The 22,256-nt window shown below is 34.1% G+C and overlaps 2 protein-coding genes across 2 annotated transcripts; one reads left to right on the forward strand and one right to left on the reverse strand.

The window, feature by feature from the left end:
• The first annotated feature begins 235 nt into the window (after window positions 1-235).
• Window positions 236-10,789, forward strand: LOC107006383 (elongation factor G-2, mitochondrial). The gene is made up of 20 exons (XM_015204951.2): window positions 236-706; window positions 2,000-2,221; window positions 2,762-2,883; window positions 2,969-3,119; window positions 3,819-3,890; window positions 4,619-4,714; window positions 4,805-4,893; window positions 4,979-5,045; window positions 6,258-6,296; window positions 6,514-6,574; window positions 6,673-6,782; window positions 6,889-6,963; window positions 7,069-7,137; window positions 7,221-7,342; window positions 8,440-8,565; window positions 8,816-8,936; window positions 9,106-9,206; window positions 9,300-9,360; window positions 10,142-10,195; window positions 10,478-10,789. The coding sequence occupies exons 1-20, from the start codon at window positions 284-286 to the stop codon at window positions 10,577-10,579; spliced, it is 2,283 nt and encodes a 760-aa protein (XP_015060437.1). The 5' UTR covers window positions 236-283; the 3' UTR covers window positions 10,580-10,789.
• Window positions 10,790-10,992: 203 nt separating this feature from the next.
• Window positions 10,993-19,512, reverse strand: LOC107006390 (3-hydroxyisobutyryl-CoA hydrolase-like protein 1, mitochondrial). Its single transcript, XM_015204955.2, has 14 exons — window positions 19,246-19,512; window positions 19,084-19,164; window positions 18,906-18,974; window positions 18,699-18,762; window positions 17,871-17,950; window positions 16,502-16,585; window positions 14,499-14,583; window positions 13,818-13,903; window positions 13,590-13,711; window positions 12,743-12,803; window positions 11,796-11,891; window positions 11,599-11,700; window positions 11,473-11,514; window positions 10,993-11,391 (listed from the first exon to the last, which is right to left on the reverse strand). Exons 1-14 carry the CDS (start codon window positions 19,366-19,368, stop codon window positions 11,272-11,274), a joined length of 1,215 nt encoding a protein of 404 aa, XP_015060441.1. The 5' UTR covers window positions 19,369-19,512; the 3' UTR covers window positions 10,993-11,271.
• Between the last annotated feature and the right edge of the window lie 2,744 nt (window positions 19,513-22,256).

Genomic DNA, 22,256 nt, shown 5'->3' on the forward strand with positions numbered 1-22,256 from the left:
ATGAATTTTATTTCAGACTTTAATTTTTAAAATATTAAATGTAACAACCAATCAAGTTAATTTAAGTGTTAAGAATTAATATTAGTTACTAACAAATTAAAGTTACAGCAATTTAGAGAGTAGTTAGTACGGCAGTTGAGCGGGTACTAAACAATTTGACCCGTTTCAAGAAACCGACCCGTTTAAATTTTTCATAAAATACTTTTAAGAAAAAAGCCTCTGAAACATTTCTTCCACGCCGGAGCAAATTTACGCAGGGTTTAACCAAAAACCCTAAACCCCCATGGCTCGATCAGCTAGATCCTCTACGACGCGCCTATTCTACACCCTATGTTCCTCAACCAAAAGGACACCGTTGACTCCTCAACACCCACCGCCAACCCCAGTCGCCGCCTTATTGGCCGGAAACTTCCAGCTGCGCCACTACGCCGCCAGTAGTGCCACCGCTAGAGTGAGAGAGGAGAAAGATGCGGTATGGAGGGAATCGCTCGAAAAAGTACGGAATATTGGGATTTCAGCTCATATTGACTCCGGTAAGACTACACTGACAGAGAGGGTATTGTTTTATACTGGCCGGATCCATGAGATCCATGAAGTTAGGGGTAAAGATGGAGTTGGTGCAAAGATGGATTCCATGGATTTAGAAAGAGAAAAAGGGATTACTATACAGTCTGCTGCTACTTACTGCACTTGGAAGGACTACCAGGTACTTAAAAAATGTTCTTTCGACTTTAGTATATATTATTTTACTCTCAGCAGTTTTTGTTTTTCAAAATTATTGTTTTTTTGTTTGAATGGAGTGGAAGTAGCTAATTTGGCATTGAACACTGTTGATTGCTAATCTTAATCATTTTCGCGGCTAGGTTTTAAATTATTTATGTGCTAGTAACAAAATTGATTAGAACTAGGAAATGGTTTGATTTATTGAAATTGAATTGTTTAAGGGGAAATGGTTTGATTTATTGAAATTGAATTGTTAAAGGCTTGTGGCGCACTGTTCGGAACTCGTGGATAATGGCCCAACCCTTCTACCCTTCTCCACTTAAATTACATGATTTTGTATGTGGCAAGGTTCGAATCTGTGCTATGAGCCATATCTACACCAAGTGCTGTGCTCATACCACTTGACGAAAGCCCGAGGACAAATACATTAGGGTTGTTCCCACTGTCATTTAGAGCAATGAGATTGGTCAATGAATTTTTCTCTCTCTTGCTGGTTGGTGTTTCTGCCTGCAGAATATAAGGAGGTAAATGAAGAAAATGCGAGGAAAATTGATTTCCTCTCATTATCTTGTCGGTGTTAGATACTAGATAGAAAGTAATATGAAAAATATGCATATAGTGTTTTGTGGGTTCTGTTGGAGAAAGATTTGTCATGTCTATTTCCTTTCTGTTGTTCCCAACTATCAGATATTGACTTTCCCTTCTCCACATTTCAGTTAAAGGATTAACCTTGACTAAGTACATAATCAACTGAATCATAGTAGGTTTTCATTCGGTATTTGTGCTCTATATAAGATCATAGAGCAGCCATGGAATAAATGTTGTTTATATGGAAGTTTGATTTTCCAGTTTCTGATTGATCTTTTAATATGTTGTGGAGAAAAAAACAAAAAAGATTTTTTTTTCTGTACAAGTTATAACAAGGATTTGGGATGAGTGTTTTATCCCTCATCAGTTTCTTGATAAAGGAATAGCAACTTTTACTGACTAGACAAATCGATCAAAAATGATGTAAATGAGATTGTCAGGATTGGTTCACTAGAGATTCTTGGTGGATGTTTATTTACTTAACTAAGCGAGATATGTGAAACATTGTTATATCTTCTGTTTTTTCCCCTAGGTTTTTCTCTAGGTAAATTGTCCATAATATTGCATGCAGATGTTTTCTCTTTTTTTGAGTCAAGCATATTGCAATAATCCTCAACCGTTTCGTCATTAGAAAAAAATTGTGGTGATTTTTCTGGTTTCAGTTCTTTATTTCTGCTTGTTGTTGTAGGTGAACATAATAGACACACCAGGTCATGTTGATTTCACAATTGAGGTGGAAAGAGCCTTGCGTGTCCTTGATGGAGCCATTCTTGTCCTTTGTAGTGTTGGTGGTGTGCAAAGTCAATCTATCACTGTTGATAGGCAAATGAGAAGATATGAAGTCCCAAGACTTGCTTTTATTAATAAACTTGATCGGATGGGGGCAGACCCTTGGAAAGTTCTTAACCAGGTCAGTTATGTATCATTGAGTGCCTATTAAACTTCTAAAAAGTTTAATTTAAAAACTTTTCCCTTAAATAAATTAAATAATGTTGCCCTTTTTTTGTTGCTTTTGGTACCGGGCGACATTTTCTCTTGTTGCCTGGCCAACCTCATTGTCATCATATGTGAAGGAACTAAAACAGAATAAACTTATTTGAGTTTCAAATCACTAGACCTCATGCTAGAAATCAGCATTTGTAGTTTTGCTGTTAACTGAAAGCATTTATGTCTGTCAATGTAGCAACCTGGATCAATTAGGTTGGTTTTCAGAAAATATCTTTGTTATAAACATCTGCTACTTGATTCACTGCATCCTCACTTACTTCTTGTGTGTGACATGTGTTTGCCTTAATTCTTTGGCTGGAAGCACTTATTATTTTTATCACTGATATTATCTCTTGGTTTGCTGCTTTCCTCTAGAACTTTGTATGTGAATTCTCAATAACAGTTTAGCTCTTTGAAACTGTGAGTATAGTATGTTCAGTTGCTCTCTTTCCTTCCCGCACAGGCAAGAGCAAAGCTTCGGCATCACAGTGCTGCTGTGCAAGTTCCGATTGGGTTAGAAGATGACTTCAAGGGTCTTATTGATCTCGTGCAGTCAAAAGCTTACTACTTCCATGGTTCCAATGGGTCTGTGACTAGCTTAAAAATGTTTGGTTAGGTATGATAGGTAAATTTTCTCTACCAGGTTCATATTCATTTTTGGCTTTTGCAGTGAGAAGATTGTCGCAGAAGATATTCCTGCTGATATGGAAGCAATTGCTTCTGAGAAGCGGCGAGAGCTAATTGAAGCAGTCTCTGAGGTTGATGATAAGCTTGCCGAATCATTTCTGAACGATGAGCCTATATCATCTGCTGATCTTGAGGTCTGTACACATTAGTCAATCTTGTTTACAAGGAAATTACAACCTTGTTGTGGGGTGTTTCCATTTGTTACCTTTCAGAAGTATACATTATGTTTAGGACACATGTTTCGTTTTCAAATAGTAGATTTTTATATCTTGTGTACTCTGAGGATGCAACGACATATAAATACCCAATTTCAAATTTTGAGCCAAACGTGCAAGCTTTGTTAATCTTATCGGGAATGAAATTAAAAGTGACTGTTTCACGCTGCTTAGCATAGTCATTGTAGAGCGTGGAAGTATAGCAGTTGAATGCTTTGTGGGTTCTCAATTGAAACAAGCACAATGAGGGAGGTTTGGTGATAGTTTGAAAGGGCATTTCATCTTCTTTTGTGTAATATTCTTTCCTGTGTACCATTTATTTGTGTGAGCATAGGACTGGGAGCTGAGATTCTGTAGTGGTGGACAGGGTTATTTACCTGAACTAGATTAATTGATTGTTATTGCACGACTTTACGCTTAGCCTTATCTTTTAACACAGACTATGTCAAAGTGCTTAACCTACATTAATGTCTACTGTTAATACAATAAATATTGCAGTACTTGGTATTGGTAAAGTAATTTGCTGTTATGGATCCTTGACTACTGTCTTTATCTTGCTCTTGAGACGTTCATTCTCCCATTACCCTGTTTGTTTAATTTTCTTTCTGTGTTCATCAGGCAGCCATAAGGAGAGCGACAATAGCACGGAAGTTTGTTCCTTTTTTTATGGGTAGTGCTTTCAAGAACAAGGTGCTGTTTTTTTCACTGATTAACTAAATATGGGATGCAAAATTTTGATCTTAAATTGATATTGGCTATATCTTGGGCTTTTGTGTTATGTGAAAAATATGTAAGTTGCATAAATTTACCGGAATGATTATTGTTATTTCCCACTGAATTCCACAGGTGTAATTTTTCTTCTTAGGTCGACCTCGCCAAATTGAATATCAAAATAACTGGGCTTGTGTGAAACTTTGTCATCTTTCATGAAGGTTAATCATTTGAACCTGGATCAAATTTCTCATCAATTACAATGTGATCATTTTAGAGCTTAGAAAAATGCAAGGCGGAAGTATTCTGACAACTAGCTGTGACCATGATATATTCTTCTCAAGACTAATTCCTTAATGATTACAACTGTTAAGTAATTAGTACTTGATGTCCATCCTTTCCGTTTTCAGCTCAATTTTTTCAATGTACATTTTTTCTGGCTAATTGTTTTGTTGTGAAATTTTATCTCCTTGCTCATTGATTTTGTTTCTACTGGTGTAAATCTAGGTCCATGCCTGCTTGTTCTCATTCTTGCAGTTCTAACTTATTCCTGTTGTTGCTTGGCTATATTTTCTTTTCTGATGCTTGATTTGGCACCATATGCCCAATTCCATTCTTGATTTTCAAGTGACATTAAATGTATAATTCTTTTATATTTCAGTGGCTGCAGTTTTAATTTATGCTTTCTGTTATTTTGTGCTAAACAGGGAGTTCAAACACTTCTTGATGGCGTTCTCAGTTACTTGCCTTGTCCAGTTGAAGTTAGCAACTATGCTCTGGATCAAACGAAGGATGAAGAGAAGGTTAGTTGATAATATTTTTGGTTGAGTTTTTACCTTTCTTTTCTCCATGTACGGATGTAGAGTTTAAGCCTCGTGCTCATTTGTTGCTAGGTTACCTTAACCGGAAACCCTTCTGGCCCTTTGGTTGCCCTGGCATTTAAATTAGAGGAAGGACGTTTTGGTCAATTGACCTATTTAAGGTATAAACTTATTTCTTGTGCAATTGTTTTCTCCGTATGTGCACTTAGCAAGGACCACACATTTTAACATAATCTTCCATCAAAGAATCTATGAAGGTGTCATCCGGAAGGGCGATTTTATAATCAACGTGAACACGGGAAAGAAGATTAAGGTGAGTTCAGTCCAGCTCATCTTCCTGATATCAAAGCAGCTCATTTGAACCAAAATATGTCATGTTAGTTTAGCATCTGAATGCATTTCCCTTGACCTTATGCTGATTTTAAGAATCTTAAATCAACGTAAAAATAATTGCTTTTGATGATCTCTGTAAATCTTGTGTATATTTGTGTTAGTAGTTTCACCCCTTGAATTTTTGTTGTCTACTGGAATTAATGTTTTTGGACATTGAGGATATTGATACCCGATGCAAACTATTTTGGATTGGGGCGGTGTTGTTATTGTATAAATTTCTTTGGATGGATTCATGGTTGCATTCATGTTTACTAAAGTTCACAGATTTATGAAACATTCTGCCTTTTCTTGGTTTTCTGGTCAATCATGTGACGTGTACTCTTCTCTGAACAATTTTAATCTTACTGAATCAAAAATATTTTCTTGTTTGTTCTATTCTACGAATGTTGTTCTGCTTGTTGAAAAAGAAATCGTATTTTTGCTTTGCTTGTTCACGAATTCATTCTATTGGCTATTACTGAAAGTTAACTTTGTGCAAAAAATTAGTGAACTGCCAATCTGGGATGCAGATTTTTCATTAAATTTCCATTTATTCATATAAAAAAACATCCGCCTTGTTTTCTGAATTACTGCAACAAAGCATCAGCTATTAGCACAAAAAGGGGAACTTAGAATTTATCCAGGTAGGAAGGCACAATTGGGTTGAGATATGGCCTCAGCTAAGATACTAGAATTAATTGGAAAGAGATGTGAACTTGCAAAAATACTCGCGGGAAGTAAAAGGAGACCAAGTTGTTAAAACCTACAAATAGGTATATAAAATATAGGGGATATACATAACGGGAAATTTATTTGTAATTGTTAAGAATCTATTTACACCAAGAATAGCAGTTCCTTTGGTTTTGGAGCTGGTTGAATCGGTGGTAGTTCCAAAGGAAGTTAGAAGTGTTTATTTGTTGTAAAGAAATTCTGCAAGGGGAATAATATTTGAACAGAATTGTTCTCTACTTTGTGATGTGGATACCGAGATCGATTGCTTAACCATGTAGGTCTTTTTTTAGTCACCCACTCAATTGTGGATGTGTGATCTATTTACATGGAAAATGTGCTCGACATTATTGCATACTATTAGCAAATTAGTCTATATATTATTTTGCTATTATAACCTAACGTTCAACTAATTTTTTTGTAGATTCCTCGCTTGGTGAGAATGCATTCAAATGAGATGGAGGTTTGTCATTCACACCTTGTCCTTTTGACTTCTTTATTAGATACAAATCTTACTATGTCAGGATGATATTTTGTGTTACTCTTAAATTGAATTAACCTTACAGGATTTTTTCAGAGATTTTAGAAGGGAAAAAAGGATTCTTTTCCCTGCAATATCAGTATATCTAGATTCCCCATCTTTCTTAACTCTGAGAAATGTATATCAACTCTAATAATAGGATATCCAAGAGGCTCATGCTGGGCAGATAGTTGCTGTGTTTGGCGTAGATTGTGCATCAGGTAACATCCTATTCTCTAGCTCAAGTCGATTTGATTAGAAAAGGCTGAGATCTTTCCATTATGATGTATTCTGATGCTTAGGTCTGATCCATTTGCAGGGGATACTTTTACTGATGGATCAGTCAAATATACTATGACTTCTATGAATGTACCTGAACCAGTGATGTCATTAGCTGTTTCACCTGTTTCTAAAGACTCTGGTGGACAAGTGAGTGGTCATAGTAGAACCTGTTGTTCTGTTGGGTCTATAAGGTGTACACTCTTGCGATTGTTCTTTGAGCCTCTTATAATTGTTGTGTCTGTTTGGTTGGCAGTTTTCAAAAGCTTTGAATCGTTTTCAGAAGGAGGATCCTACATTCCGTGTGGGTTTAGATGCTGAGAGTGGTGAGGTATTTTTTGTCTACCCTAGATGGGGGCTCCATATTTTGAATGTTATGTGAATTATTGATCTTTATGGGGAGAATCCCTGAACATCTCAATGGTTTTCTGAGCAGACAATCATATCTGGCATGGGGGAGCTGCATCTGGACATATATGTTGAGCGCATCCGGAGAGAATATAAGGTTTATTTTCTTCCACAAATAGTCATTCTTTTTGGGATCATCGTTTGTTTGATCCTTTTCTTACTATCTTGTTGTTTCTTTAGGTTGAAGCTCAGGTTGGAAAGCCTCGTGTAAACTTCAGGGAAACCATCACTAAGCGAGCAGATTTTGATTATCTACACAAGAAGCAAAGTGGTGGGCAAGGTCAATATGGTAGAGTAATTGGGTAAGTGTAGATGTATATCATTTTGGCAAGTCCCTTTTGTTATTTCCTTGATAGCTTATCGCATGCAACTGAAAGTGCCTATAAATAATTACCATTATGAAATGACGGGCAAGTAGAACGGGGAGAGCTAATGCTAGTTATATGATTTCCAACTGTTCCGCACCTTCTCTACTAATTGTATGCCTGATAATTTCCATAGAATATTTGGTATCTTCTTTAGTGCCTGATCATAAAGTTGATTAGTTTTCTTTGGGCTGTGAGAAAAGAGTAGCAAAGGCAAACTTATCTCTTTTCTTTGTTTACACAATGTTGGGCCTTAATTTATATTGTCCCATCATCAGATGTTCAATTCTGGGCTTCTTTCGTTGATGAAGGGAATTGACCATTGTCTCAGATGGTCTTTGATTAATCAGCATCACAAAGTCTAGTTTTTGGAGTTGAGTAAGGCCAAGATCCATGTTCTTCACGTGGTATCAGATGGAAATCATCTCTATTCTTGGTTTGCCCTCTGTTGGGTTCCCATGTGCTGTTGCCCTTGCTCTGTATGTCCATCCCCAATTGTGGAGTAGTATTTTAGAATGTTCCATATTGATCAAGACTAAATTGCTCTCTTTATATTGTCTTGGGCAATCCTCATCTCAGGAGCCAGGTTCTAAAGTTAAGCCCGAGATCCATTTTCTTTGTGGTTGCAAATATGGCTCCTCATTGTTCTAATATCTTGACTTGGGCGGATTGCAGCCCCCTGACAGAGTACTCTAAATCTTGTAACCTAAACTAAATCCCCCTCTCTGCCCGTAGCCCCCTCTCCACAACAAAGTTCCTGTTTCTAGCTTGGATTGTAAATCTATAATGCTTACAGTTGGCGGCTCAGTTACAGATCCCCATGCATAGGCTGCTCTCTTTGGCTGGTATAATAGATCACAGCTTTAACTTTAAGGAGTAATTCAACATTGACCTCCATTAAATCTGCAATAAACAAGAGTATGTTGAATTGTCTCTGAGAGAGTTGGTTTGGGAGGGTAGCTGTTTATATTTTCATAATTCAATTTTGTGGCATTGTTGATATTCATGTTTCCTCAATGCGTTGTTTTCCACAGGTATGTTGAACCTCTTGAACCAGGGTCAGGCAGTAAGTTTGAATTTGAGAACATGCTTGTAGGACAAACTATTCCGTCAAACTATGTCCCTGCAATTGAAAAGGGTTTCAGGGAGGCTGCCAATTCGTAAGTTTTCTTTCTCTAGTTTTATTGTTTTAAATTATGACTTGCCTGGAGACACTGAGATACACCTGCTGCTTTTTCTTCAAGTCAAGAATCTAGCATGTGCTGTTATTATATAGTAATTGCTTATGAACTATCATAGCTTAGTCGATGCATGATTTATTGGAGATTTGGTCATTGACTTGCTTGGACTAGTTTGTTTAGGTGTTCTTTTTTTAATTTGATTAGAAGTCTGGATCTTCCTGTGTTCCAGGGGTTCTCTGATTGGTCATCCTGTTGAAAATATCCGTGTTGTTTTGACGGATGGTGCCTCACATAATGTTGATTCAAGTGAACTTGCATTCAAATTAGCTTCTATTTATGCTTTTAGACAGGTAAGACATTCATCCTATTGACCCTAGACTATTTCTGTTATGTTTGTTTGTACCTCCAACTTCCCAGCCTTCCTCTCTTTTCTTAGCTTGGTGAGCTTTATCTAAGTTTCCTATGCTTGCAGTGATTTTATGATTACCCATGTGTATCACTAATTTTATTGCAAAACAGTGTTATACTGCAGCCAAGCCTATAATTTTAGAACCTGTGATGCTGGTGGATATAAAAGTGCCAACAGAATTTCAGGGCACTGTTACTGGGGATATCAATAAGTAATCTCTTTGAGTTCTTTCTGGGACTTTGTTATTGAGATTTGAGAATGTGATTTATGCTTTTCTAACCACTTCTTTTTCTTGTTCTCACAGGAGGAAAGGTGTCATAATCGGCAATGACCAGGAAGGAGATGACTCTGTAATTACTGCCAATGTATGTCTATCATTCTTTGCTCTTTCAGCTGTATTTAGAATTGATTCTGGTGCCTGTTGCTGTCAGCATGTATTGCTGTTGATATGTCTGTTTTCTATCCTCTCTTTCTTTATTCTGTTCGGATGACTTTATGTGATGTAATTATAGAAAAACCACTTAGAATACAGCTCCATTAATCAATTGTTCATTCCTTTTTTCGGTACAGAATTGGCTTATAAAATTGCTAGTCATGTATCTTCTACTTGTTTGTATTGGGGCTTCTTAGTAATAGTTTTTGGCACACGCGTCACAAGGCGTGTGTTTGACACTTGTTTATCACAGTTTTAACTTTTATTAATGTGGTTGACCTACTCCCCTATCAGATTTTGTTGTACTTCCCAATGATATTTATTATAGCTTTCAAGTATGTGTGACAAAGTTGTGTGAGAAAGATGCGTCATGCATAATTTTTGTGTTTCTATCTAATAATTAATACCTTAGCTAAACGGTGTCTGAAACAGATTAGTTTTCATGCAAGGGAAGATGGAATAGTTATGAGAGATTGTTTCCATGTAGATTAGTGTTCTTCATGTTACTTGCATATGCTTGTTATTTTGAGACTGATGCACAACAGCACAAGAATTGTTAATTTACATGGCTTGTAAGGGACAAAGGAAAAATTCGTTCTTGACTTCTTTCAGCCTTGGAACAGTATGCATTTGTTCTGGAAGTATTATTGCCTGAGTTATGAGCATCTCTTTTCTGTCTTCTGAAAGCTGAGGTTATACTATTTATTTCTCAGGTTCCTCTCAATATGATGTTTGGGTACTCAACATCTCTTCGATCAATGACACAGGTCAGTAATTTTGTTTCCAGTTCCTCAATAGAACTCTTTTATCGAATCAAGGGGAAGGAAGAATGGTGGTGATTCCAATTTTTTTTAAGCTTCTGGACATAGTAGGAGTGAAAGGAAGACAGGAGAAGAGAAAAATGATGGATAATGCCATTACAATTTTAATTTTGTCATACAAGTGAGTGGTATACTGCGTATACTGCATAGTGAGATGTGATACCGACCTCAGTGCTCTGTTTGCTTAGTGAACTTCAGTGATACAAATCATTGTTTTGTTTCATGCAGGGGAAAGGTGAGTTCACAATGGAATACAGAGAGCATGCCCCAGTTTCAGGAGATACACAAACGCAACTTGTTAACGCATACAAGGCCAGCAAAGAAAGTTGAAAAGATGGTGTGCCTTTGAAGCTCCTGCAACTACATCCTGTTTAATTATTTCTTTTATGAATTTGTCTCCTTGGGTGGGAGCAATGTTGTGAAATCCTTAGGACCAGAACTGGTCAGTCAATTTTGATATGCTGAATAAAACAGTAAAATTCCATAATGTATACAAATAATTGCTTATATACATACATATAGGTTGTGTATTCCCCTTGAGAGGTGTAATGGTATGTAGAAAAGCAAAAAGCTAACCATCTTCCCACCCCAACACAGAAAGAAATAGACAAAAGTAATGACTTGAATTTACCTATCCCTCCCACTATTCATAAGAGGGTTCCACTTCGAAAAGAGTTTAATTTCTTTGATATTGACAGCACAGTCCTTTTATATCATATAATAACGACGGTATATATTTTTGCTTAGAATAACAACTGAATATATATTTTTGTAATACTGTTGATGTATACAAGTAAATTCCTCTGAAAATCTTCCAGGACAAGAAGATGAAAAAAAGAACAAGCAGTCACATCATTTGGGCAATTTGCCAAGGCCATATCATTGGTAATTTTCAATATAGAAAAGAGCAGATTTGCAAATGCTAATTGCTCAGTGTTTGTAATGTGAAGAAAAGATAACTGATATAACTTTCCTATTTTCTTCTGTTATCTTCAAAGTTGAGGAGTTTCCCTACCCAAAAGTTATGTAAATGCTTCTCGCTGTTGTGTTGGTAGCTCCAGTTCAGGCTCAAATGCTGTTAACCGAGAAAAGTACTGATCTACCATGTCGTCCGTTACTTTTTCCAACGTTGGAGGATCCCACTGCACGTTTTAACATAAATCAAGAAACGCACTCCAAGGTTAAAGAGGATCATTATTCACTGAAATAACATATTGGTTTACCTTAGGTGCAAGATCTCGATCCACAAGCCGTGCACGAACCCCCTGATAAGAAGATATTATTTATGCACAGTGATGATCATCCACGGATGTAAAACTGAGATTTTTTGTTTTGCAAAGATATATTACCTCACGGAAGTCGCTAGTTATTTGTCCAGATAAAGCTTGTACTGACATTCGATACTCACGCCTTAGGCACTGGTCTAGAGTCTGATGTCTGCCTTCACGGATCTGAGAGTAGGCATTAGTGGATGGTCATCTCACAATGCCCTGCTGGCTGGAAGAGAGAATATTCTATCTGAAACAAAAAAAGAATTAGAACTTACAGATCTGAGTGAAACCTTTAAACTCAGTGGGGATGTTTCTTGTAGTTTTCTCAGTGTTGCCACACACCATGCATCTTGCTTGGCTGCCTCGCTCTCCTGACATAAGTTAAGTTTCTTTTTAGAAATGTAATCACACCTGTGACTAAAAACTTTCACATGTATAGCTGATTTCAATGACTCAGCTTGTACAATTGTCAAAAAGATGTATTAAGGGAAGGCCTCTCCATACATTTTAGCTTATGGGAAGTTGGGATCTCCACAATGTACTTTCTCCAAAGAATGATTGACAGTTTGACACAATTTAGTGTGGCAACAGCATTTAGATCTATACGCACTTATAGAACATCAGGGAGCAAGCAAAGAGAAGGCTGAACAATGATCCTTGTTTTCTTTTTCCAGATTTTTCAAGAGTGGTAATTGTGAAGGCCAAGGTATTAAAAGCAAAGTAATCAGATGCTGAACGTAATTGTATAGATCAATTCAATTATGTTTCTTCTACCACCCAAGAATGTAGCCTAACAGTCGAAGAAGTGTATGAAAACATGGAAGATCAGGCTTCAAATCCAGCAGAGACAGAAAAAGTTAAGTGATTTGGGAGCCAGAGTTACCCAATACTTGTGCTGGTGCAAGATAGCATGTCTCTGGTAAAATTATCAATATGAGAGTAAATTTACCCAGACACCACCATTATTTTAAAGAATTATGTTTCTACTGTTCTCATTATGATTCTATGTCCATCCAGTAAAGTTTCTTACTCGGTAATATAGCCTTCACACCCCAGTCTAGATGAAATTAAGATATTTTGTTCAAGAGCTCCCGTTCTTTCTTTTCCCATTAGAGATATCACACAAATTAAAATCAATCAATGTACGGAACTTTGTATCATTCAGAGACCTTCACAGAATAAGGAAAACACGGATACACACACAGAGGAGCTATATGCTCACCAATGCATCAATAATTTCTTCGACTGTGTCATGGCTGAAACATTTATCAAGAGTTTCAATCCTAAAGAAAGAGAGAGATGGATTAGTTAAAGCTATCAAAATAAAAAGTGATCTGCAAGCAAGATCATGCACAACTCAATGAGAAAATACAGGTTAAAGAATAAGATTAATTACATTGACCAAAAGATCCATGCGGAACCATGAAAAAAGTTATCAGGAGCCACAAAAGTTTCCATATGACATATGTAATGTATGTTTCGGAGAGCTGAAATTTTGCTCCACCAGTTGACGCATTCTATACAACTCAAGGTAAAGTTGGTGACACGACCTCTATAAAGAAAATAATAAGTACTTCTGGCACTTGAAACCTATGCGAAGTTAATTTGAAGAGATAGTTGCAGGATTTTCTCTGTTTAAAAATAAAACAATTTGCTAGAAACTACCAATTTGATTCCTAGAAGAAAAAAAAGAAAGATTGACTTGCAATCCTTTCTTTTTTACTAGCATAAAAATGTTACAAGAAATGATTGCAAGTTTCTCATCCAATCAAATCTATAACTTGCTTTCCTACAGCAAGCAAAATGATGAAGCAAGGCTGCAGCCAAGGGATCATTTCTATGTCTGATAAGAAATATGAAGGGGGTTCCTGAAGATGTAGGGTATTTTTTGGAATCAACTGACTGGAGCAATACATGCTTGATTAACTACTAGAAAAGGTGATTCAAATCTGAAAGCAGCCCATAACATAAAACGGTGATCTGTATCAATCCACCCCTATAACACTTAAAACGAGAACCAACATATTTTTGGACATTCATTTCACATGTTTATCAAGGATGACAGGTACCTGTGAAGTATACTCTCCGGTTCTGGATGGACAATCTCTCCCCAATTTTCAAGAGATCTTTCAATCACTGATGGATCATCAGTAATCAACGTTCCAAGTTGTTCCTCAATTAAGGGAATTTTCTGAGATGAATGGAGAGGGAAGATAAGAAGTTTCTAGAACTATTATCAAATAACCCAAGTAGGCTGTTGGCACCAAGGTGCAAAACAAATTAAGCACAGAACTTACTGCACTGTGTGTGTAATGTGTAGCAAGCCCACAGGAAATCATTTCTGCTCCACTGATCTTATCTCCAGTAAGGGCCAGGTACTCTCCTGCAAATCAAAATTTAGTTATCCTACATGATCTAGCGACTAGCATGTTGACTTATCATTTATCAGTGATATCTACAAATAAAAGGCCTTGTAATTTTAGTCGGAAACCATTTAAAGATAATAAATAGTCAAATTTAGGGAGCCACATATTAACATCATGGTACGAAGTTAAATGCAATAAAGGTAGTTCAGAAAAATACTGAACAGAGGAAAGCACAAGCGAAGAGCCGTAATCTCCAAAATACATGCAGCAGGAGGAGGCACAAAAGCTTACTTCCCAAGGAGATTGGGAAATGTAAGATGAAATAAAAAAGAACATCACGCTTAATGCAGATAATTCGATAACAAATATATAAAGTGTCCAGATATTGACATGTTTCTTTTCCTCATAGAAAATGGATATCTCTTACGTGTAGACTCAACTACCCTAAACTAAGAAAGAATTTGAGATTGAGAAAGAAGGTGTGTGTAGAGAGGGGGATCAGAAAAATAGTTTCAAATTAGATAATTCATCATCAAAGGCGCTCAGCGATATGACCTGATAGAAGTTACTAATGAATCCAAATCACAGCATGAGATCAGCAAAAGAATTTACCCAAATAACCAGGGAGGCGAGAAAGGTAAAATGAAGCCCCAGCATCAGGATGGTAACCAATCAATGTTTCTGGTGTGGCAAATACCTACATGATGCAACACCCAATACCCTATAAGAACTGTGAAAAATTAAGAACTTACAGCACTTGAAAGTTGAAACACCTAAATTATCACCTAGCACTGTCCAAAATTAATAGACCCTTTTGAGTTCAATAAAAAATCTCTGACTTATTTACCTACGCATTCATTTAGTTCTTGAGAAAATCAAAATTAGATTATAACCTTGCAATAAGACCAAGATATCTAATGGTTTCTGGACTTTAAAAATGCTAAATCTATCGTTATAAATCACATAAAATGGAAATAAACAAGCTTCTTCACAAGGAGTCAAAAGATTTAATAATAAATAAACATAATTACTATTTCACTTTTTGGTATAAGAGAAAGTTCACCAATATAGAGCCTTTAATATATGAAGAGAAAATAATGAATTTTATAAAATGAACTCGGTATTAACTCAGGAATAGATTATAGCTAATAAAATAGAGAAGTGGCCAAAACAATCAATGAAGGAGAAAAAAGAAAAGAGCCAGAGGAAAAGTTCGCTGTATAAGTTTGTTGCACTACGATTCGAACTTCTCCCTTAAGAAACCAAATACAGATATAAATGAAGCCTAAAATACAGCGGTAGCACATAAACTGGCTGAAACATTGACCTTTTAAATGCTTGGATGCAGCATAATGTCTTTGCCTCAAAAACTACAATAATAAGGAACTGAACCTGAGATCAATCATAGAGGAAATGCAATTTTATGCTTCATTTCCGCCCATATGATGTATATCCTAATATGGTTTATGAGTTTCTCACCCCATTCCCAGCTGAAAGACTACCTATTTGTTCATTTACAGGGTTAAGCACGAAATCATAAATAAGTTCTCAAAGCAGATTTTCTATTCAATTTGTACTGTAAATGACAAGTATTCAGGAATAATTAAAACATAAATCTCATCAGGTCAGCCTTCACTGCACGTCTCTCCCTATCTTTGATCTTAAGGTGTTACATCCAATTGATGAGTTTCTACAGAATGAATCAGATTCTTGAGAAAATCTTGCTTTGACCTATCATTATAGAAACCAACTATTCAAGCTATCACATTCCTTTTTCTTTTGTTTCTTGATTGGGGATCAGACTAGAGTCTCAAAAAGGACTATCAAGGACTAAACTGCCCCTTTCTTTAACTTCTCTTCTTTTGTCCGTCGATGAAGCTGTAAAAAGGGAGGAAATAGAATGAAATAGTCTACCTTATCTTTTTCCCCCGTTCCCCCCATCTCTCGAAAGGGATACAAGTGTTCATGTTTCTTCTACATGACTATTCCACCTGTCACTTTCAGGATACCAAGGAACCAGTAGCAGTCTTAAGAGAAAAGGAGAACAATTTTTTCTTACTTCTCAAGTACTGAACAGTCCAAATGTTTCAATTGTCTCAACCAGGTACAATCCCAATTCATTCCCATTAATAGAATTATTCTAATGGGAATGAGAATGAAAAGCAAGAGATGCAGTTCTTGGGCTTGGAAATAGCTGTTCAGGTCTAATAAAGATTCACTACACTCCAAAGTCTTCATACATAGGCCTTCATGTGTCGATTCTGCCCTTTATCAAAAAATTGAATTATACAAGAAGTAGAAAGCAGAGAAGGATTTTAGTTCCAGGAGGAGAAAGTGTGATTTTTAAGGAAAAAGCAATCACTACTTGTATCCAGAGAACATGCTTGCACTTTATCTGATACAGTATAGAGCCATCAACATATAACTTATAATTTTTAAATAGAAGAACATAAAGTTCATGATACGTGAAATCACTACACAGATATAAGAATGAGCACAAATGAAACTTAACATTGCTAAGAAATGTAGTCTAGAAATTCTTGGACTAGGAGAATTAATTTTGAACCAACAAAGTAAAAGCTAAAACAAATAAAACTTGACTAGTCTTTCCATACAGTTTTCTCAGTTGCGACACGGAAAGTTCCAGGAATAGAGATGCCAGCCCCACCACCCATGGTAACTCCATTCAAAAGAGCAACCTGCATGGTTTTTGAAATAGTGTCCAGTGACAAGTTAATGTCAACAAAAGTATGATGAGTAATGAATATGCAATACTCCTAAGTTCTAACACTTCTAAGTTGTAACACAGAATTGAGGATGCAAAAGAGCAAAGTAACCAAAATCAGAAAGTGTGCACGAACTTCTAATTAATAGAAAGATATAAAGCAACAAAGATAATACTCCTAAGTACAATCAAATGCACTCCAGAATTCTAGTCTGGAAAATGATGTTTCAAACATTTTTGAAGAAACAACTCTATGATAAACAACAGAAAAAAAAGAAAAAAAAAATGTTAAGGAAAGCTGAAAATATCTTATGATAAATAAATTTTAACAAAATGGAGTTGAATATCTACAACAATTGGATCAAATCAGCATTTATCCTAGGGTAAGTCAAATATAATGTGACAAATTACATTTCCTTCAACAGGCACAATTTGGAAGATTGTAAAGCAGTTAGCATAAATAAAGTTACTGAGTTCCTATTTTGACTCTAAATATGATTCATCAAAGTTTGGCAAGACACATCTAACTCATTGAACACTTGTTTAATCAGAAAGTGGTTGGTGTAATTAACCGTCAAAGTGTTGTCTCTGAGCATCTTAGCCACAGTAAGATGGGAGAGAATCTAATCAACGGAACTGAGCTATCTGCTAAATGATCTAGATATTCCTCTAAATAGTATCCTTAAAACTGCCTGCCAAAAGTACAAAGGTCTCGACATAACAGTAAGCATTGGATTTTCATGCTTAAAGAGGCGGAAGCAGTAACCAAGACAATATCGGGCGAAGGGTAGCACAAACGGCTAAGCAACTAATGTCATGGTGAAGGAGGCCTAGCATACGATACTGAATTACTAACAGGTGAAATACCAAACCACAAACTTTTCAGTGAACTATTGAAGCTATCAGTGTGATGATCAAACAATTACCATGGCTTTCAGTACACTTCTTTCATTTCCAAATTAGCTAGCGACAAGTCTACCATTAGTATGAGTATGTTGATTGTGTAAGGGAGATCCATCCTTGATGATTGTCCGCCTAATGGAACTTCTACATTTTAGAAACTCTTAGGTTCCAAATATAGCATAAATTTGTGCTGTGTTAGTCTGGATACTCAGTTAAATTTTACAAGGCACTGGACTATATCAAAGACTAGTTAATACAAAAAAAGTTCTTGATACTTATATTATGGGTAGAAACAAAAGAAATTCAAGTCAACAGCTTCAATTAGTATCTGATGTTTGAATAATAATCATACTTACATGTGGTTTCAAGTATGTGCCAACAACATATATTAAGCTATATATTGTCCAACAGAATTCTTTACAATCTTGAAAATTCCCTGCATCCATCCAACACAAACAATATTAAACAAAGGCTGGAGAAGATTAAATTAAAAATTGAGCTAAAAGAAGATTGGCAGCAATAGTTAAGACACTCGCTGCAGTTTATACATATGATCAACCAGAATCATCTTAATTGTTCCTACTCAGAAAATTCTGCTCAACTATATATCACTTGCAATGTAGCAGAATATGAATAAAATCATTGTGAATTACGAGTTAATATCTCAACAATCAACTTTGAAAATTTATCTAGCAAAGTATTAAAGTTTGTTTTGTAATTAATAAAACCACTCAACTTAGACCTTTGTATCAATAAAATCACTCAACTTAGACCTTTGTATCAATAAAATCACTCAACTAAATTTATTATTGAAAAAACTGATATGAAAAAAAATAAATTATTTTTTATGCCATGTTCATGATTAAAATAATAAACAAAGGAAGAATATGCATAGCAATGGCTCTCAGAGTTGTCATTATTCAGGTGATGGATTGTACTGTTCTTATCTTTTTGAATCAGAATAATTTAGATGTGTTTATAAACTTCGATCTGCTGACTTGAGTTTAATGGGGCAAACTCCATTTATGTATAAATGGCATAAAAAATAATTTATATTGTCATGTCAAAAAAAAGTTTAACTGATAAATTTAAATTGAGTGATTTATTGATACAAAGGCTGATACGAAACGAAGTTCAATAAGTTTGCACTCGTGAATTACAGCAGTCAAAATTATGCACTGTACCTTGTTTTAGCAAATTATAAAGAGAGACAATGTCACCACCAGCAGAAAATGCCCTGTCATTTCCCTTCGAAGATAAAGAATAACCTCAGTACTACTCAATAGATTAACATATAAGTAAATTCACCTTAAAATTATCTTGCAAAACAATAATAGGCGGAGCAATATAAAAGTGTCAAATAAAAAATATGATTTTACTCAACAGATTACCTTCAATAACACGAATCCAATATCAGGATCATCTTCCCAATTTTTGTACAGCTTCATCAACCTTGACGCCTGAAGCCAAAACAAGAGCCAATTCAACATATAAACACCGATTTCCCTTGGTGGGTATAAATCAAAAATCCAAAAAGAGAGCAAAAAAGTAAAAGGGTAAAAAACTAACAACTGAATAATTGATGGCATTTAACGCATGGGGTCTGTTAAGAATTGCTGTTCTTGAAGAAGCTTTCCCCTCCACTAAAACCTGAGAAATACAACTCATACAATCATTATTACAATACCAAAAAAAATGGGGTTTTTCATCATAGAATCTTAAATGGCTCACTGTGCTTTCTGGTTCATCGATTAGGACATTGCTAGAAACACCGCAAAAGCTTCTGGACTGAGAAACCAACCGGGATTTCTGCAGAAAACGCCTCAAAATAGATGTTGATTTGAAGCTCTGCATATTTCTGTTAACCAAATGTAAAGTTTAAATCTTTATCTTCTTTACTTATACAAAAACACCAAAATGGAGAGCTTAAAAATCACAGATTTCTTTTGATATTCGGCAGGGCTCACATTTTCTGTATTTGCCTAATTATTATTAATAAAGGCAAAATCCCACATTTATTACCATGTTACTATATATTAATTAATTCTTAATTTATTCATTTGATTTTGCTTTAAATAAACATTGAACTAAAGATAAGTAAAATCTGTCTTTATTGTGGTTTGTTTTGAGGATTGTTACATATATTATTCTTTTAAATATAATATTTATTTTTAATATTATTTGAAGTTTATTGTATCTTATTATTAACTTATGATAGATAAAACACTCATTTCGGTGAACATCTATTTGATTACGTTGTTATATTTTTTTTTAAAAAAAAAAATTTACTTATTCCTACACTTAACGTAATAATCTGTATTCTTAATCATGTTTTTTTCATATATTTATTCTTCATTAATGTGTCACATCATATAAAAATGAAAAATACTATAATTTGCTTAAATAATTATATTTTTAAGTAATATAATATAATAAATAATCACCAAACAGAATATCATATGATTCATGAAAATTCAAAATTAAATTTTTTTTAAAAAATACGTTTTAATGAATTAAAAAGATATAGACAAACGAAGTAAAACGAAAAGTCTTTTTTTCTTTTTATTCCTTTGGCAACTTTCAAGTGCCAAAAAAGTCCACATTGCACCTTAACTTTACCAACTTTAGGGGTGGCATTAACATCCCGAATAATTAAGAAAGATAAGTTACATATTTAACTGATTCCATTAAATAATTATATTTTCGCTTATTAAATATATATATATATAAAAGATATACGATACATACATATGATATTATTATTTTGATAAATAATTATATATTTTAAAATACCAAAAGAATTACTCATGACATGAATGAGAGAGTCAGTTTCATTGTATATTAGCCATCATACGTTCAAAAAAATTTCCGTGACGGAACTTCTTTGAATTTTTTTTTTCTTTATTTGGTGGATAATATTTTTTTTTAAAATGTTTTTATCACGTTTATTTATGAGTGAAGGCCTTTGTAGATATTGCTAAATCAGTGATGGAATTACAAATTTTGGCCCAAAAAAATGAAAAATGTATAATGCACGCCTATAATTTGTGATTAAATTTATACGATATAATATCTCAATATACTCCGTTTGTTCCAAATTAGTTATTAGGATTCCTTTTTAAAAGTCAATGTGTGTCAATTTGAAAGATCATTTAGATTAGACGATATTTTATAAACATTAAATATTTAAAAATTGCATAATAATAGTTATTTTTTGCTTTAATTTATATATCTTATTTTAATTTGACACGATATAATTAAGAAATAAAGAAGATTTTTAAATTTATAGTTTAAATTAAAAATATATCAAAATGTCATTTAACTAATGATCTTAAGTATGTTATAGAAAAAGTTCGAATTAAAAAGTTATTGAAAATAAAGAAAATGTTATCTTTTTAACAAGACTAAAAAGAAAAATTAAGTAAAATAAATTAAAATAAAAAATAGAAATTGTAATTTTCTCAAGTTAATAACTTAATATGATGAAAAACTTATTTTAAAATAATAATCACATAGCTTTTCAATAAGTGAAATATGATAATTAATTCAGGCAAATATATGAATTAACGTTATTCCGATTTCGTTAGCTTACGTGGAGGTGACGTGATACGTGGAGGTGACGTTAATAAATGGAATTAACTGTTATTTTATCCAATTATGTTTAGGCTATTTATCACTCTCCTTTGTCGTAATTATTTTTCTACTTTTGAATTGATATAAATATTTAAAAAATAATTAATAATATAGTATGTTTATCATTATATCTCTATTAATTATAAAAGAAAAAATAAACAAATAATTAAGGATAGTGAAAGTAGCTCACTAGATCATGGTCCAATGTCTATCTTGAGCCAATAATTAACATGTTATATTGAAGTATCGAGATCAATAGAACCAAATTTTTAAAATGAAAAAAAGTGTGTAATTATTAAAATATACTTTTCGGACTTTCTTAAAAATAAACAATTTTAGCTTCTAAGAAATTTGGCCAATATGAGTACAAATCTTAGTATTAAAATATAATTAATCCATCCAACTTAAACGTGTATTTAGACTTTAGCTACTTCCCACAATCCCACGTCCTAGATAAGGTTGGCAAATATAATTTTCAAATTTTATAATTTATTTCGATATAATTGAAATTATGTTTTTTTATTTATCTTTTAAACGTGCATGAATGGCTCCACGTTACCGTATTTTATGGATTTTAAAATTTTGTTAATTTAAATACTTACGCAAAGAGAAAAAGATTTTTATATTTATCTTTTAAACTCTGTCAAATGATTTATCTTTGTCTTCCTTTCAGAATTTTACTTAATTCTTAAATTGTTGATTTAAATATTTGTATGAAGAGAAAAAAATCATTTATTTTAAATAAAAAATATATTTGCCACTATATTGTACATGCAAATACATCAGAAAAATTTCATCAATTCGATAAATAACAATAACTATTAACACTTCACGAATCAAGTAAGGATGAATTTATATAGAAGCCCTAAAATAAAGTATTGGTTTAGGTTTTCTATTCTTCAATGTATAAAGTAATTGTAAAACCAAAAATATTAAGCTGAATAGATCAAATTTTTTTAAATTTAACAAGTTTTATTCAACTTAATTATCTTTTGAATTTTGAAAATTTGATAGCTTTGATCTTTCTAAACGTTGATGTGACAAAGAGCGTAGATATACTCTCTTTTAGTCACGTGAAAGGGAAGTAAAATCGAAAGTTCAACTATCAA

This window comes from Solanum pennellii, chromosome 1 (assembly GCF_001406875.1).
Source record: "Solanum pennellii chromosome 1, SPENNV200".
Classification (NCBI taxonomy): Eukaryota; Viridiplantae; Streptophyta; class Magnoliopsida; order Solanales; family Solanaceae; genus Solanum; species Solanum pennellii.

Coding starts and splice junctions, on each gene's coding strand:
- LOC107006390 (XM_015204955.2), bottom strand. CDS start 19,368: ATGCAGAGCTTCAAATCAACATCTATTTTGAGGCGTTTTCTGCAGAAA. Junction 18,975..19,083: donor ATGCCATCAATTATTCAGTT/GTTAGTTTTTTA, acceptor TTTTGGCTTCAG/GCGTCAAGGTTGATGAAGCT. Junction 13,712..13,817: donor CACATTACACACACAGTGCA/GTAAGTTCTGTG, acceptor CATTCATCTCAG/AAAATTCCCTTAATTGAGGA.
- LOC107006383 (XM_015204951.2), top strand. CDS start 284: ATGGCTCGATCAGCTAGATCCTCTACGACGCGCCTATTCTACACCCTA. Junction 707..1,999: donor GCACTTGGAAGGACTACCAG/GTACTTAAAAAA, acceptor TTGTTGTTGTAG/GTGAACATAATAGACACACC. Junction 8,937..9,105: donor CTATTTATGCTTTTAGACAG/GTAAGACATTCA, acceptor ATTGCAAAACAG/TGTTATACTGCAGCCAAGCC.